The sequence below is a fragment of the Pseudorca crassidens genome, chromosome 13 (genome assembly GCF_039906515.1).
Source record: "Pseudorca crassidens isolate mPseCra1 chromosome 13, mPseCra1.hap1, whole genome shotgun sequence".
Taxonomy (NCBI): Eukaryota; Metazoa; Chordata; class Mammalia; order Artiodactyla; family Delphinidae; genus Pseudorca; species Pseudorca crassidens.
In genome coordinates, this window is record NC_090308.1 from 19,929,612 (window position 1) to 19,945,820 (window position 16,209).

The 16,209-nt window shown below is 39.2% G+C and overlaps 1 protein-coding gene across 12 annotated transcripts in view; it reads right to left on the minus strand.

Annotated features, from left to right (window-relative positions):
* UTRN (utrophin) overlaps window positions 1-16,209 on the minus strand; it is a 492,142-nt gene that overhangs the window by 9,200 nt on the left and 466,733 nt on the right. For all 12 annotated transcript variants that reach the window (XM_067701862.1, XM_067701864.1, XM_067701861.1 and 9 more), the window contains 4 exons: window positions 11,959-12,117; window positions 11,334-11,574; window positions 8,064-8,172; window positions 6,639-6,731 (listed from right to left, as the gene is read on the minus strand). In XM_067701862.1, coding sequence (XP_067557963.1) covers window positions 6,639-6,731; window positions 8,064-8,172; window positions 11,334-11,574; window positions 11,959-12,117 — 602 coding nt within the window. The remainder of the gene's footprint in view (window positions 1-6,638; window positions 6,732-8,063; window positions 8,173-11,333; window positions 11,575-11,958; window positions 12,118-16,209) is intronic.

A 16,209-nucleotide genomic window follows, 5' to 3' on the forward strand; every position in this document is an offset into this window, starting at 1 on the left:
ATGCACAGATCATCCAAAAAGAAAATAAATAAGGAAACACAAGCTTTAAAAGACACATTAGACCAGACAGACTTAATTGATATTTATAGAACATTCCATCCAAAAATAACAGAATACACTTTCTTCTCAAGTGCTCATGGAACATTCTCCAGGATAGATCATATCTTGGGTCACAAATCAAGCCTCGGTAAGTTTAAGAAAACTGAAATCATATCAAGTATCTTTTCCAACCACAATGCTATGAGACTAGATATCAATTACAGGAAAAAAAATGTAAAAAATACAAACACATGGAGGCTAAACAATATGCTACTAAATGACCAAGAGATCACTGAAGAAATCAAAGACAAAATCAAAAAACACCTAGAAACAAATGACAGTGAAAACACGATGACCCAAAACCTATGGGATGCAGCAAAAACAGTTCTAAGAGGGAAGTTTACTGCCATACAATCCTACCTCAAGAAACAAGAAACATCTCAAATAAACAACCTAACCTTGTACCTAAAGCAATTAGAGAAAGAAAAACAAAGGAACCTCCAAGGTTAGCAGAACCATAAAGATCAGATCAAAAATAAATGAAACTGAAAGAGAAATTGAGGAAGCAATCCCACTTACCATAGCAACAAAAAGAATAAAATACCTAGGAGTAAAGCTTCCTAAGGAGACAAAAGACCTGTATGCAGAAGACTATAAGACACTGATGAAAGAAATTAAAGATGACACAAACAGATGGAGAGATATAACATGTCCTTGAATTGGAAGAATCAACATTGTGAAAATGACTATACTACCCAAAGCAATCTACAGATTCAATGCAATCCCTATCAAATTATCAAAGGCATTTTTTACAGAACTAGAATGAAAAATTTTACAATTTGTATGGAAACGCAAAGACCCTGAATAGCCAAAGCAACCTTGAGAAAGAAAAATGGAGTTGGAGGAATCAGGATCCCAGACTTCAGACTATACTACAAAGCTACAGTAATCAAGACAATATGGTACTGGCACAAAAACAGAAATATAGATCAATGGAACAGGATAGAAAGCCCAGAGATAAACCCATGCACATATGGTCACCTTATCTTTGACAAAGGAGGCAAGAATATACAATGGAGAAAAGGCAGCCTCTTCAATAAGTTGTGCTGGGAAACTGGACAGCTACATGTAAAAGAACGAAATTAGGGGCTTCCCTGGTGGTGCTGTGGTTGAGAGTGAACCTGCTGATGCAAGTGACACGGGTTCGTGCCCCAGTCCGGGAAGATCCCACATGCCGCGGAGCGGCTGGGCCCGTGAGCCATGGCTGCTGAGCCTGTGCGTCCGGAGCCTGTGCTCCGCAACAGGAGAGGCCACAACAGTGAGAGGCCCACGTATCGCAAAAAAAAAAAAAAAAAAAAAAAAGAACGAAATTAGAACATTTCTTAATACCATACACAAAAATAAACTCAAAATGCATTAAAGACCTAAATGTAAGGCCAGACACTATAAAACTCTTAGAGGAAAACATAGGCACTCTATGACATAAATCACAGCAAGATCCTTTTTGACCCACCTCCCAGAGGAATGGAAAAAAAACCAAAAATAAACAAATGGGACCTAATGAAGTTTAAACGCTTTTGCACACCAAAGGAAACCATAAACAAGACAAAAAGACAACCCTCAGAATGGGAGAAAATATTTGCAAATGAAGAAACTGACAAAGCATTAATCTCCAAAACATACAAACAGCTCATGCAGCTCAATATCAAAAAAACAATGGGCAAAAAAACAATCTGCCAATCCAAAAATGGGCAGAAGACCTAAATAGACATTTCTCCAAAGAAGACATACAGATGGCCAAGAGGCACATGAAAAGTTGTTCAACATCACTAATTGTTAGAGAAATGCAAATCAAAACTACCATGAGGTATCACCTCACACCAGTTAGAATGGGCATCATCAGAAAATCTACAAACAACAAATCCTGGAGAGGGTGTGGAGAAAAGGGAACCTCTTGCACTGTTGGTGGGAATGTAAATTGATACAGCCACTATGGAGAACAGTATGGAGGTTCCTTAAAAAACTAAAACTAGAGCTACCACATGACCCAGCAATCCCACTACTGGGTATATACTGTGCGAAAACCATAATTCAAAAAGAGTCATGTACCACAATGTTCATTGCAGCACTATTTACAATAGCCAGGACATGGAAGCAGCCTAAGTGTCCGTCGACAGTTGAATAGATAAAGAAGACGTGGCACATATATATAATGGAATATTACACAGCCATAAAAAGAAAGGAAATTGAGTTATTTGTGGTGAGGTGGATGGACCTAGAGTCTGCCATACAGAGTGAAGTAAGTCAGAAAGAGAAAAACAAATATTGTATATTAACGCATATATGTGGAATCTAAAAAAAATAAATAAATGGTTATGAAGAACCTAGGCGCAGGACAGGAATAAAGATGCAGACGTAGAGAATGGACTTGAGGACACAGGGTGGGAGAAGGGTAAGCTGGGACGAAGTGAGAGAGTGGCATGGACATATATACACTACCAAACGTAAAATAGATAGCTAGTGGGAAGCAGCCACATAGCACAGGGAGATAAGCTTGGTGCTTTGCGACCAGCTAGAGGGGTGGGATAGGGAGGGTGAGAGGGAGAGACAAGAGGGAGGGGATATGGGGATATATGTATACATATAGCTTATTCACTTTGTTATACAGCAGAAACTAACACAACATGGTAAAGCAATTATACTCCAAAAAAGATGTTAAAAATAAATAAAAATTAAAAAAATAAAAACCATTAAGCACTATAAAAAAACCCATAGCTAGTGGGAAGTAGCTGCATAGCACAGGGAGATCAGCTCGGTGCTTTGTGACCACCTCAAGGGGTGGCATAGGGAGGTTGGGAGGGAGGCACAAGAGGAAGTGAATATGGGGATATATGTATACATATAGCTGATTCACTTTGTTATACAGCAGAAACTAACACAACATGGTAAAGCAATTATACTCTAATAAAGATGTTATAAATAAATAAATAAATATAGGCAATTCACAGTGAAAGTATGCTTGTAGATAAAAAAAGTGAAAAAGCATTTATTGGTCTATTAGTAAAAAAAAAATATTCAGCTTACTACTAGTATCATATATATTTGGATGATACAAATGAAAAAAACCAACAAAAGATTTTACACTAACAAAATTAGTTACAGCAGTCAGTGGAAATTTTAGAATGTTGGATATAGGCAACAGAATTAAATTCCCTTCATTAACTCCTTGCCAGGAAGAGACGGAAATGCTTGCCTCTCTGCTCTGAAATTCAATGTAAATATTTAAAAGAAAAATTTAAAAGGCCATAATTCAAGGATGCTATCAGGACCAAGTGGGAGATTAATCCAAGATAGAGGAATTCTAAAGTGTTATGTGCAACAATATACAGACACAGTAAGAAAGAAAAAGTCATGTTTAAGTAGGCAATTCATGCAATTAGGATTTAAGAATACAATTTCATTTTAATTCCTAGACTTCCAGGAGTGGAAATTCACTTGTGACCATGCTAATTTTTAATTCACAAAGGATCAAAAGTCAAGGTTAACATGCAGATCTCAATTCATTGTATGCTGGTGACAAGCAATTTTAAAGTTCTTGTTAGTTACAGGGGCTCAAGGGATTGGTTTGCCATTAGGAGGATGCCAATCTGATTTGCTTTCAAAAAATCCTCCAAGGGTGGTCAGTAAGTTTCAGGAATGCGAAGGCTTATTAAAATATTTGCTAGCTTGAGCAACTTAAAAGGGGCAACAAAGCTAAGGAATCCTACAGAATCTTCTAAGTACTATCTGGGGGAAACTTCAACAACTAAACCTTCCTTCCCAGTGGGAATATGTAATCATTCATTCATTCATTCATTCCATTCAGAAATGTATTGAGCACCAAATCTATGGCAGGTGCTTATTTCTATTCTGCATCCATTTTCTTAAAGAGTTTAATAACTTTAGGCAGAACTTTAAAAATATATATCAATTTTACCAATAAATCAGTTACACCTTTATTTTTCTGGAAAGCTGTCCCTATCTTGGAGATTTTTATATTATCAAAGCAAAGTACAATATATAAATACCAAGAAGAGCAATCTAAACCCAAATTAATAGAAGAACCTCGGAAACAAAAAATAATAAGATCTAAATTTAAAAGGATTTCTAAAATAATACTATCGTCATTTCGTATATGGGATGTACTTGAGCTCTTCAAAATAACATATGACTAGTAATACTCATCCACAGAAAACTATAAATATTACAAATATTTGTGAATGTGCAAACTTTGACTGTAAGAACACAGAGCCACATCCTGTTAAGGAATCTTGGGTTTCTGCAACTCACCCTCACAATAGAGAATTGCACAGGTGAGAAGGCGCCAATGCAAAGTGGGAGTTTAACCTGTCATGTGGATCCCATTGAAGATATATACTGTTCTCAGGAACCCATAATAGCAATTAATGGCTAATAAGATACCAACCAATGGGAATTTTACACTTGCCTTTACGGGAAGCCAAAAAATGAAATGAATGCACCCCTCTCTTAAGATTTATTTTTGCCCTATAGTTATGTTACTATTTATTTTTAATTATATTCTCTTATAAAATATGACATAGATCAGCCTTATACAATATCTCCATATAAGAATATACTGTGAAAAAGATTTAAGAGTAACTGCTTAAAAAAATTAAACTTTTAAAACATATCATGAATTCTTGTATAAAAATTTTAATATGGAAATTATACATTTTATATCCACTAGAAAGAATATATTTAAATATATTTCCCATGCTAGCTCTCACTGCCAATTGACTTTTAACTTGAAAATATCCATTATGATAGTTGAACAAAAACTTCTAAACAGGTTTGACTTACAGAATTTGTTCTTAACTAATTATTAACGTATTTGGATTTAAGCTGAACTAAAAAGTAATTTAATTTTGAAACTCTGGCTTATAAAGACTATGATGAGGTTTCATGTAGCCATTAAGTAAAATATAATGTGGAACCAACATCTCTATTAAATTTAACCTTGAATTATAACTAATACAAAGATTTAATCTGTTCATCTATTATGGCTGTTATAGAGCCTAGCAAATAAGTAACAATCTGATAGCATATGGGCTTCACCTGACCCTCTGAAGCTTCTGTGATACTCTACAGGGCCAAAAACCTCTGTGTGTGTGTGTGTGTGTGTGTGTGTGTGTGTGTGTGTGTGTGTGTGTGTGTGTGTGTGTGTATGTGTGTGTGTATGCACATGCCTTTTGGGGGGGAGCACGAAGATTGATATATGGTACATAGGATTCTGCAAACTTTGAGAAATGAAATTACAAATAATAACCTGGGAAATTATATGCTCCCAAGTATAAATATATTTATGGACTTGTGGAAACTGCCATATGTCCTTTAGGCAATTACTTCTGAAAATTCAGAGGAGATTATATTTCAAATAGCTGTTTCCACTTCCCACTAAGGCTGGCATTTTGTAAACTGTAGAGAGGTATAAATTGAAGCATACTTTTTAAACGAAGTCAATATATCATGTTTACCTACACTCCTGATAATGTCTTTTCCCTCATTTAAAATGATATTTTCTGAGAGGATGGAAAAGGGTGCGATGAGAAGCTGTTTTTTATATATATATATATATATATATACACTACCTATACAGGATATATGATATATAACAGTATATGTATATACTAAAATCTTAGTCTAATAGCTGACTAGATTTAATCACCCTGAAAATTATAAATGTATTTATAAATAATCATATTTATTTAAAAGATTATTTAAAATATAATTGTAGCACTATATACTATGTATATACAGTAAACTGTTTGAAACAGCAGAAATGTTTTCTGTGAGAGCTCGGCAGAAACTGCAAGGCGGCAAGGTACTGAAAACAAAATGTTTGGGAAAAAAATCAATAAATAGCAATCATTATATAATTTCCTCTGGGATTTGAACTGTTTTTATTTGGTTATTTTCTGGCTCTTAGTTTTCATATGGAAAATTCACAGGGTCATAATCTGTGATGCCTTAAATAGTTTGGCCTTTATACAGTGACTATTTTATTCCATGAGAAAAGAACTCCAAAACCAAAAAAAACCCCAAACCAAAACAAAAAAAAAAAGGAAAATTTGAAAATAATCCCTTTCTACACCTGAATTTGATGACATCAGAAGACAAGGTCTGAAGAAAAGAGAGGGAATTACATTAGAAAAAGCCATTTTCAGACCTTGCTTGGTATGTCACTAAAAGCTCTCTTTTGAAGTAATACATATTTCTTACTATAGCCTGCATTGAAGAGGATAATTTCTCCTTAAAGAGAGGCTTGTTTTATTTGCCTCATGTTATCACTCAGAAGGAAGACCAAAGAATCCCAAAGAGCAGTTCTCACTGGCCCTGCACCCAGGGATGTGATGGTATCTAGGCTGGGTTTCATTTGCTTTGCCGACATACGGAATGTTTGATTTGTCTTCAAATAATTTACAGTCTTGTTTCTAATATTGGTTTTTGTTATCTTACCAAAGAAGACAAAGGGCCCCACTCAGGAAAAAAGAAATGGAAGGAAAAAGCGTAGCAGTCGCGTTATGATCTTTCATACTCACAGCAGCAAGATGGAAATGTACTGTTGATCTGCTCCATAACCTCTGTGAGGTCTGTGCTGGTGTCATGAGGTGGGGCCAGCAGGTCCTCTGCCGCTGTGACAGCAGATAGAAAGAACAAGAGACACTCTGAAATTAATGTCTGGTCTTCCACCAAAACACAACTTCAGGGAGAAAATACTAGCACTGCCTCTAAATATCAAGGTGAAAATAGTTCTCCTTATAAAGGATAATTTTAGGGGAAAATTCCAAAACATTTTTGTATTTTTTTGTGGTAACAGAATTTTACATAATTAAAACTTATTAGATGTTTCTAAAGGAAGAATCCACATGTCAGGGGAAAATTCACGAGTGACAAATAATAGTCATATTATTGCAATTTATTAGTCAGAATTCCATTATTGGGCATTACAAGTAGTTTTTCATATGAGAAAGATATTCCATTAATTTCTTTTTCCTTCCTTCCTTTTGGAGACGTCAGCATAGGCTAGCTTACACTGCCACAAAACTACAGGTAGTTTTTTATTTTGGCCATGCTGCGGGGCATGTGGGATCTTAGTTCCCCGACCAGGGATTGAACCCATGCCCACTGCAGTGGAAGTGCAGAGTCCTAAACACTGGACCGCAAGGGAACTCCCACTAGAGGTATTTTATAAGATACTTTTTACTTTGATGTTTTTTAGTCTGTAATCGATAGCAAAATAGTCCTCTTATTTAAAAATTAAAATAATATTAATATTTTAGGTTTTCTACAGATTAATGCAGCAAAAGATAAACAAATTAATTTGCTTAAAGTATGTGGTCTTCAGTAGAATTTTAGAACTTAATTTCATCAGTAACAAAATGTCATTTCACTATGCCTGGTTGACAGGGCCCTTCCTAGCAGCAGTGACAGGTTCCCATTGTGACCAGTGACAGGCTGGGTGGGACTCCAGCCTCAGATGGGGGTGGGAGGGGCGGAAATGTCTGTAGGAGCTAGGATGGAGAAAGCAGAACGCTGAGTCTCCAGCCCTAGGCAAAGAAAACTGTGTTCGGTGTAATATTCTTTAGTATTTTATTCTGAATGTGTACAAGTATGAAATTTTAGAGATGGGAAATTTACTGAAAAAAAGAATTGTTCCTAAGGCAAAGAAAAAAAATAAATTGTGCTCATCCCAAAAGGAAAGAGGTCCTTTTCATCTTTCATCAGAATTCAGTCCACTACTACACCTTATATAAACAAGCGCATTATAGTTCACTATTCTAAAATGTTTGCTTTTTTGGTATAGTTAAAATGGCTTTGTACTCAGCTGAGACCACAGAGGATACAAATTCCTTTATGCCCTAAGGCACCCATGTGTGAGAATGTTATTTAAAATGAAAAGCAAACAAATGGCAAAGCCCAGAGTAGACCAGGGGAGGGAGTAGCCAAGTCTTGGGGACACGGACCTGCTTGATGGAACTGTGGGCCGGGGTCCGGATCCAGCGAGTAGTTCAGTGCGGATTGCTGAGGTGAAGCCCAGGGGGAGACGCCATTGATTTGGGAATCAGATTCAGGCTGGAATCACATTCAGAGGTTAGAACGGAGGAAAGATTCAAATAACGATTAAAGAAAACATTTCTGTTTCTAACTTCCCCTCCCCAATGACAGATAATTAAATCACATAACATTCTTCACCCTCAGTCATTTTCAAATACATTTCAGCATCAGTTGGTGGGCTCACCAGTATCCACCTGAGGACCAAGTGGTCCTTCCCTTTTGATTTGGGCACCTTGAAGAACTCACTTGGTTATATGGCAAGATTTACCTATCACTGTCAGTGTCATTCCTCAATTGTTCCATTATTTTTATGTCAACCAAGTGAATTTGGAAACATGTTTCATTCATCTTTTAAAAAATTAACACTGTTTCTCACACAGTAAATTTATCTAATTTCAAAATTAGCTCATTTTTTATTCAATCAACATTTAACAGCAATACTGGAGAGTGGTGAAGAGCACGATTTTGGATTTAGCTGCTTGGATACAAACTCAGTCACTCAGAGCTGAGTAATTCTGAGGAAATTTTTTTTTCGTGGCTGCACTGCACTGTGGCATGTGGGATCTTTGTTCCCCAACTAGGGATAGAACCCACACCCCAAGCAGTGGAAGCATGGAGTCTTCCCCACCAGGGAAGTCCCTCTGAGGAAATTTTATAATTGTCTGCTTTTTATTTATAAAAATTGGATTTTTTATTTATAAACTAGTGGTAAGAGTGCCTGTGTCAGAGGGTTTTGTGAAGGAGGTGATCAATTAGTATTTCTAAAGTGATTAGAACAGAATCTGACACCTAATAAATACTTCACAAAGGCAGAAAGTTTGAAATTGACAAGTACATGGTCAAACTAGAAAAGTGTGATCCACTGTAAAGGGAATGCAGAAGTTACAATGTTTTTGTTTTGTTTTTTTAAAATATATTTTTAATAAATTTATTTATTCATTTATTTATGGCTGCATAGGGTCTTCATCGTTGGGTCTTCATTGCTGTGTGCGGGCTCTCTCTAGTTGTGGTGAGCGGGGGCTACTCTTCGTTGCGGTGCGTGGGCTTCTCATTGCAGTGGCTTCTCTTGTTTCAGAGCTCAGGCTCTAGGCACGTGGGCTTCAGTACTTGCGGCACACGGGCTCAGTAGTTGTGGCTTGCGGGCTCTAGAGCACAAGCTCAGTAGTTGTGGCACACAGGCTTAGTTGCTCCGTGGCATGTGGGATCTTCCTGGACCAGGGCTCAAACCCATGTCCCCTGCATTGGCAGGCAGATTCTCAACCACTGAGCCACCAGGGAAGTCTCAGTTACAGGGTTTTTGATGCTGATTTTTCCATTACATCTATATAAGCTGAAGTCTGGTAGTTTCGCTAGTTTTTACTATCAGAGTTGAATTTTCCATCAACTTCTGGCATTCATGCTAAGTCATTAAGAAGGGATGAAAGCTCCACAGTCTGGAATATGCAGAGCCATTTAGATATCCGATTTCTCGAAAAGCATTACTGTGCAATTCTGAAGGCTCATGAGCCATTAGGCAGCTCTGTCTAACAGGAGGAAGCTAGTAGGGGGAGGTGAAGGTGAGCAGAAGAGCCTTCGGCTCTCTTAAGAGCATCAACAGACTACAGCAAACAAAGCTTTCAAGCACAGCTTCCTTCCACAACAATTCTACCTATGCAGTAAGTCCTTAATACTCACACTTCATATTCTAAAAGAGTTCCAGAGAAAAGTCATCCCTTACCCAGGCACCATTCAGAAACATCAATTCACATTACTAACAATGTAGCTTTTCCAATGTACAGGAGTGGCACCAAGATAAGCTTCAAACATCTCAAAGTACTTAGAGAAAACCAGCCAGGCCTTGGGGAAGGTCTAATGATGCACAATTCCAAAGTAAACCTTCCCCCAAGCAGTCTCACAAAAAGTCTGGAACAGTGACAGACATTCAGAAAGTATAAGGGGTATTCTGTGGCCCACTGTGCAGGTAATGCAAAAATTACACTGTTTTGAATGATTCTGACATGTTAAAAGATACTGATAGCAACTGCGAAAAGATGGTTTTCTAAAACTTGAGAAAATCACTGGAGAGAGAATTGTTTCTGCCTTTGACTCAATAAATCATTTCTGGAGAAAGTCATTCCTATTCACTGTGTAGGGGCCCCATACTGCATAGGCCAGAGAAAGAGGCAAAAGATGACATGAATTCTCATGTCAGGGATTCTTCAAGAGAGAAAAGTTCCAGGTCCATTTGCTGGGATTCTATACAACAGACACCTGCTGCAAAGATATCTTCACTACCAGTTCTGTGACATGATGCCTATGCTTTAACTGCTAGATGTAATCAGGTACTTAATTCTCTATAGTGTGTTGTGTCTTTATAGATGATACTGCCTTATGTATAATACTATTTTGTTATGGTCTCTAACAAGATTGAAGGCAAAAAGGCAGAAGCTGTATCTGATGCTTCTTTTATATCCCAAAGAACAGTGTTTTTCAAAATTGCAGGCTATTACCCGTTGATGAGTTATAAAACCAGCACTAAGAAAGAAAGACAGAAGAAAAATAAGAGGGAGGGAGGGAGGAAGGAAGGAAGGAAGGGAAGAAGGAAAGAAGGAAGGAAAAAAATAGCAAGTAAGAGCATTTTTTAGTAACAGCAATTAGCATTCTGTATTCATCATACATGCATGCATTCATCATAATGCAAGTTGTATTTTTTATTGTCAAGAAAGTCTGCAAACAACCGCCATAAAACACGTTATGGCGGGAAATAGTGGCTATGTTAGGAAATAAAAACTGCAAATTAATAAACATGTTACCTAATTTCTTGAAAATAGCTCATTGGAAGGAGGTTTTACCATGAAGAGTTCCTTTCCCTTAATGCCCACAGATGTTTCTTTCCCAAATGTAATTTATGCAGATATATGTTATAGGATCTTTTGCCTTAAACTATTCAGAGCTGAGACAGATTTCAGTGTTAAAGAAGAACGGGCAATTCCATCTTAAGCTGGGAAAACGCATTTTTTAGTGCCAGTGAGCCTTTAATGCTTATGTTTGAAGAGGGATTTCTAAGCCAGTCTAAATCCACTATGGAGAGGAGAAACCGGAAGTGAACCTCTCTACCAACTCTGGGACTGAGTCCCGTGGGACATGGGACTGGGGCAGACGGGGTGGGGACAGGTGACATCAAGTTCCGCACACTCTACCTGCTCTAGCAGCTGCCGAAGTCGGTGGAGCTGAGACTCCAGCTGCTTGTTGTGATTTTCCAAAATTTGCATCCTAGCCTCCAGCCGACCTTTATGCTGCCTGAGGAGTTTTGCTTCTGCTATAAGTTCTGAATCCTCCGACGTGTGATGAGGAGACACAACAGAGTCTGGAGGGGAGCCAACAGGGAGGCCCCTTCTCAAGTGTTGCTCCTTCAGCTGCTCGTATTCCACTTGCAGATTTCTAGTGCAGAGAAGGGAAAATTGGCATTAGTATTGTGTACCTCACCTTCTCACCAAAATCGTCTATGAGCTCGTGCCCGTGCTACTTACTTCCTCATAGGTAAAAACACGTACAACCATGATATAAGCAAGCATGAATAAAACTGTGCTTTTAAATAAACAGGTGCTCTAACAGACACCATCCCTGAACCCTGAAATGCAGCTGTAATCTGCAGCCAGCTGCCCAGTGTGTTAATGTCCTCTTAAAAGTTTGCCTCCACTGTACTTCCTCGACAATAGTCCTGAAAAAAGAATGGGTAAAGGTCATGTTGAAGTGAACATGAAAGAATTCCCCATCAGAAGTTTTCCCAGGGTGACACATCTTCTCCTCCTAGGTCTAGCACACCTTTGTTCTTCCTCAAGGTCAGCAATGATCCGCTCCAGTTCTCCGCGTTCTTCCCTCTCTACCGACTTCAGGATCTGAGCGGGACTCTGGGGCTGGCTCACAGGGGACTCCCCTCCGAGCGTCTGGCAGTACTGCTGGATGAGGGCATGCTCGTCCTCCCTATGGAGACAAAGGAGACACACACAAAGGCTCACAGCTGGACATGGATGTCTCTGGAGGTAAAGGAAGGAGAAACGACGATGGTCAGGATGGCTACTGACCCATGGCTGCCTTAAAGCTCAGTGTCCCAATGACCTCATTTTAAAACTCTGGGAAGATATTTTACCTAATAGTGTATGTACACTATACACACACACCAACATTCCATGCTTTGCCTTTGGTCTAACATGTATATCTCACAAACCTTAGAAGAGATATTTTACTCAGCAGAGGATATAAAGTGCAACACTTAAATAGTTAATGTAAAAGACTTTACAGGGAAAATCAATAACTGAATGCCAAAAGAGTAGGTTAAAAGACTGCTAATTAAAAATAAACTGTTATAGACTGTTTCCCCTCCCCGAAATTACGTTGAAACCTAATCCCCAGTGTAAAGGTGTGTGGCGGTAGGGTCTTTGGGAGGTGATTAGGTCATGAGGGTGGGGCCTCTAAGATTAGGATTAGTATCCTTATGAAAGAGACCCCAGAGAGCTCCCTTCCTGCTTCTGCCATGCGAGGGAACTACAAAATGACAGCTATGAACCAGGAAGGGGGTCCTCATCAGGTACTAAGTCCGCTGGCTCCTTGATCTTGGACTTCCCCGTCTCCAGAACTATGAGAAAAAAATGTTAGTCATTTATAAGCCACCCAGTTTGTAGTCTTTTGCTGTAGCAGTCCCAATCAATTAGTTGATTTCACTGTCTTTAGCATGTGGTTAAAAGCAATTTTATAATGCTTTGTAACCCAAAGCGTGGGAGAAGCAAATCCCTATATTCTTTCATTTAAATAACTTAGCATAAATTATAATTGTAGATATTTATAAAATAGCTACAGATATCTTCTTTGATATTATCAGCATGTCACTTCTAGGATCGATCATTCTGCATTAAACAAGGAACTCCATTTAACTGACTTGGGTTCTCCCACTTTTCTAACTACTTGTCTAATGAACTAGACATATTAATAATGTGGTCAAATCTAATGATTGACAGAAACAGAAGTATAACAAAGTAGACAAAGTTGATATGTTTATGTGAAGGAAATGCTTATCAGCAAGACTGGAATCCTTCCCTTCTTTTACCAGAGATCCAGTCAGATCTCCTTGTAAACGTGCGAATGACAGACTTCCTGGCGAATACTAGCAGGAGAGTCCTGCTATAGAATACCTTTGGCAGATTGTACCTGATCTGTTTTGATGGCTTTTGGTAAACAAATCCTGGAATCTATGGATTTATAGGATAGGGCTTCAGAAAAACATCTTGCAAGTTATGTAGCTATCAGAGTATAAAATGGAGCTATTCCATGACTGAACCAGCTCCCTACTGTGTAAGTGATGTGACTGCAAATATCCCTTAAAGACGTCATCTGTTACCCTGCGGTCAGAGCACATCCTAACGCAGCCAGAAGTAACCTGGTGAGTGGCACGGGCAGTCATGGACCTTTTGCTTATGAGTACTGCTTGATACTAGGTGAGATCTTTGATTCTGTGAGTCTAATTTGAAAATCCAACCCTGTGTTATCACACTTTACTCTGATAAAGAAGGGACATGAAATTGCATCTGAGGTAGTGAGTTCTTAGAAAAGGTATCTCCTGAGCACTGAGATCAGAGCGATATAAAGAAGGAACTGAAAATAATGACTGTTAGGCCTGCAAAACAGCCAAAGCACAGGTTCAGATGAGCCACTTGCTGATTTACTTTGCTTCCTTTATCAGTAAACCTCTCTAATGTCACCACCTTTCTACTATCAAATGAATGAAAAAGGAGTGGGGGGCTTCCCTGGTGGCGCAGTGGTTGAGAGTCCGCCTGCCGATGCGGGGGATGCGGGTTCATCCCCCGGTCTGGGAAGATTCCACATGCCGCGAAGTGGCTGGGCCCGTGAGCCATGGCCGCTGAGCCTGCGTGTCCGGAGCCTGTGCTCCGTGACCGGAGAGGCCACAGCAGTGAGAGGCCCGCGTACCGCAAAAAAAAAAAAAGAAAAAAAAAAGAAAAAAAAAAAGGAGTGGGACTCTTTCAACACAGTTAGAAACTGGAAATAAGAAACATAGATGGGAAGGACTGAAATAAGCTATGGCATCGTCCTTTGATTACCTGTCCTGCGAAAACACCATATGGCTGTGAAATAAATAAGGGAGCCTCTCAGAAGAATCTCATGCTTGCTTCTAAATTTAGAAGGGTGACGATAAGACGAGAGAATGGGTTCTGCACCAGTGCAGAGCAGCAGTGTTTGAAAGCAGAATCCAGGGACTTCCCTGGAGGTGCAGTGGTTAAGACTCCGCACTTGCACTGCAGGGGGCATGGGTTTGATCCCTGGTCGGGGAACTAAGATCCCACAAGCTATGCAGTGAGGTCAAAAAAATAAATGAAAAAAGAAAGAAAGAAAGCAGAACCCAAAGCTCCTAGGAGGCCCATGTAGCAAAATCAAACAGAAACCTGGCAAGGAGGTATGTGCGTGTGTGTTTGGAGGTGGGGGAGGGTATTTTCCTGAGAGGCAGTAAATGGGTAATTTATTATTATACCCTAAACATAACTGTATTATGAAGGAGCAGAGAAGGCTGTGAGGCTAATGTATCAACACCACAGGGATACCAATTAGCTGCTAAGGATAACAAGACTCTAAGTCAGTGATGCTTGGAGGCACTCCACTCAATTTAAGTGAAGAGAGAGGCCATAAGAGAGGATTAAAAAGTACAGATCTAATAAATGGACAGGACAAATGGACAAAGCATAAAAATACAGTGCATATAAACTAAATAATAAAATGAAATAATAAAGCAATAAAAAAGTAAGAGTAGAGGAGAACATTTGTAAATATTTCTCAGGCGAAAAAGAGTATAGAAACTAAAAAGACTGAGTATGCAAAAAAGAAATAATAATAAAAGAAAAATGATCATATATATCCCAGTGAAAATGTTATCTATTCAGGATAAAGCATCTCAAGAAATCAGCCAGAAATCAAAACAAAACAGGAAATCATTTGTAAAGAAAGAAAAATGTTTAGCTTCCAACTCTCATAATATTCAATGTCCAAAGTCAATGGACAAGGTCTAGAGTCCTAACCTAGCCATTCATATGACCAACCGGGTCAAGTAAATGTACAGCAAAGCGCTTTGTCCGCAATTTCCTTCCTTTAAAGATTTTTTCTGTTCCAGGCTTCAGAGTTGCAAACAGCAATGCCAGTGCCAATCAGGCCAGCCCCCCAATTTGATCCTTCCACATACAACAGTGTCGCTCAACGGCAGATGGCAGATGGAGTGAGACATCCTGATGGCAACGGCCTAAGGAGATGTCCTTAAGTTCCAGCTACTCAGATTCCCCAGGACTATCCTGAGTCCTGTCTCTTTTTGAGACATGGTTGCTCAATTCCTCCTTGAAAGAAAATTAGGATCCTTAAAATTAATGCCTTTAAATTGTCCACAGTCAGACTTTCAGGAGAAAAGGGAATATTGGGAATTGGGTTTATGTGGGCCCACATAAACCACGAGATTGATTCAGGTCTAGGCTGGGGAGGTAGCAACCCATGATGCATGGAGGTACAACGACTAATTAACCAGCTTCATAGAAGATGAACATTGTTAGGAGCCAGGGAGCTGGTTTCACTGACCAGTTTGAAGGACAGAGAAAGGCTCAAACTGCAGATACAAATGACTAAAGGGCCTTGGGTAACTTAGAGAGAATTACAAGTTCAAGTCTCAAAATTCACATCTCAAAGGCATAGGGCTTTCTTTTATTGCCTATGACTGAGATCACCCAAAACCAAATTTGGGAGATTGGGCCCAGCAGATGTTGAATTACAAATTTATTATTGTAATACTTATTCATCTTGTCAAGTCAATAGTACTGATTGGGGCTTCCCTGGTGGCGCAGCGGTTGAGAGTCCGTCTGCCGATGCAGGGGACACGGGTTCGTGCCCCGGTCCGGGAGGATCCCACGTGCTGCAGAGCGGCTGGGCCCGTGGGCCATGGCCGCTGAGCCTGCACATCCGGAGCCTGTGCTCCGCAACGGGAGAGGCCACAACAGTGAGAGGCCCGTGTACCGCCAAAAAAAAAAAAAA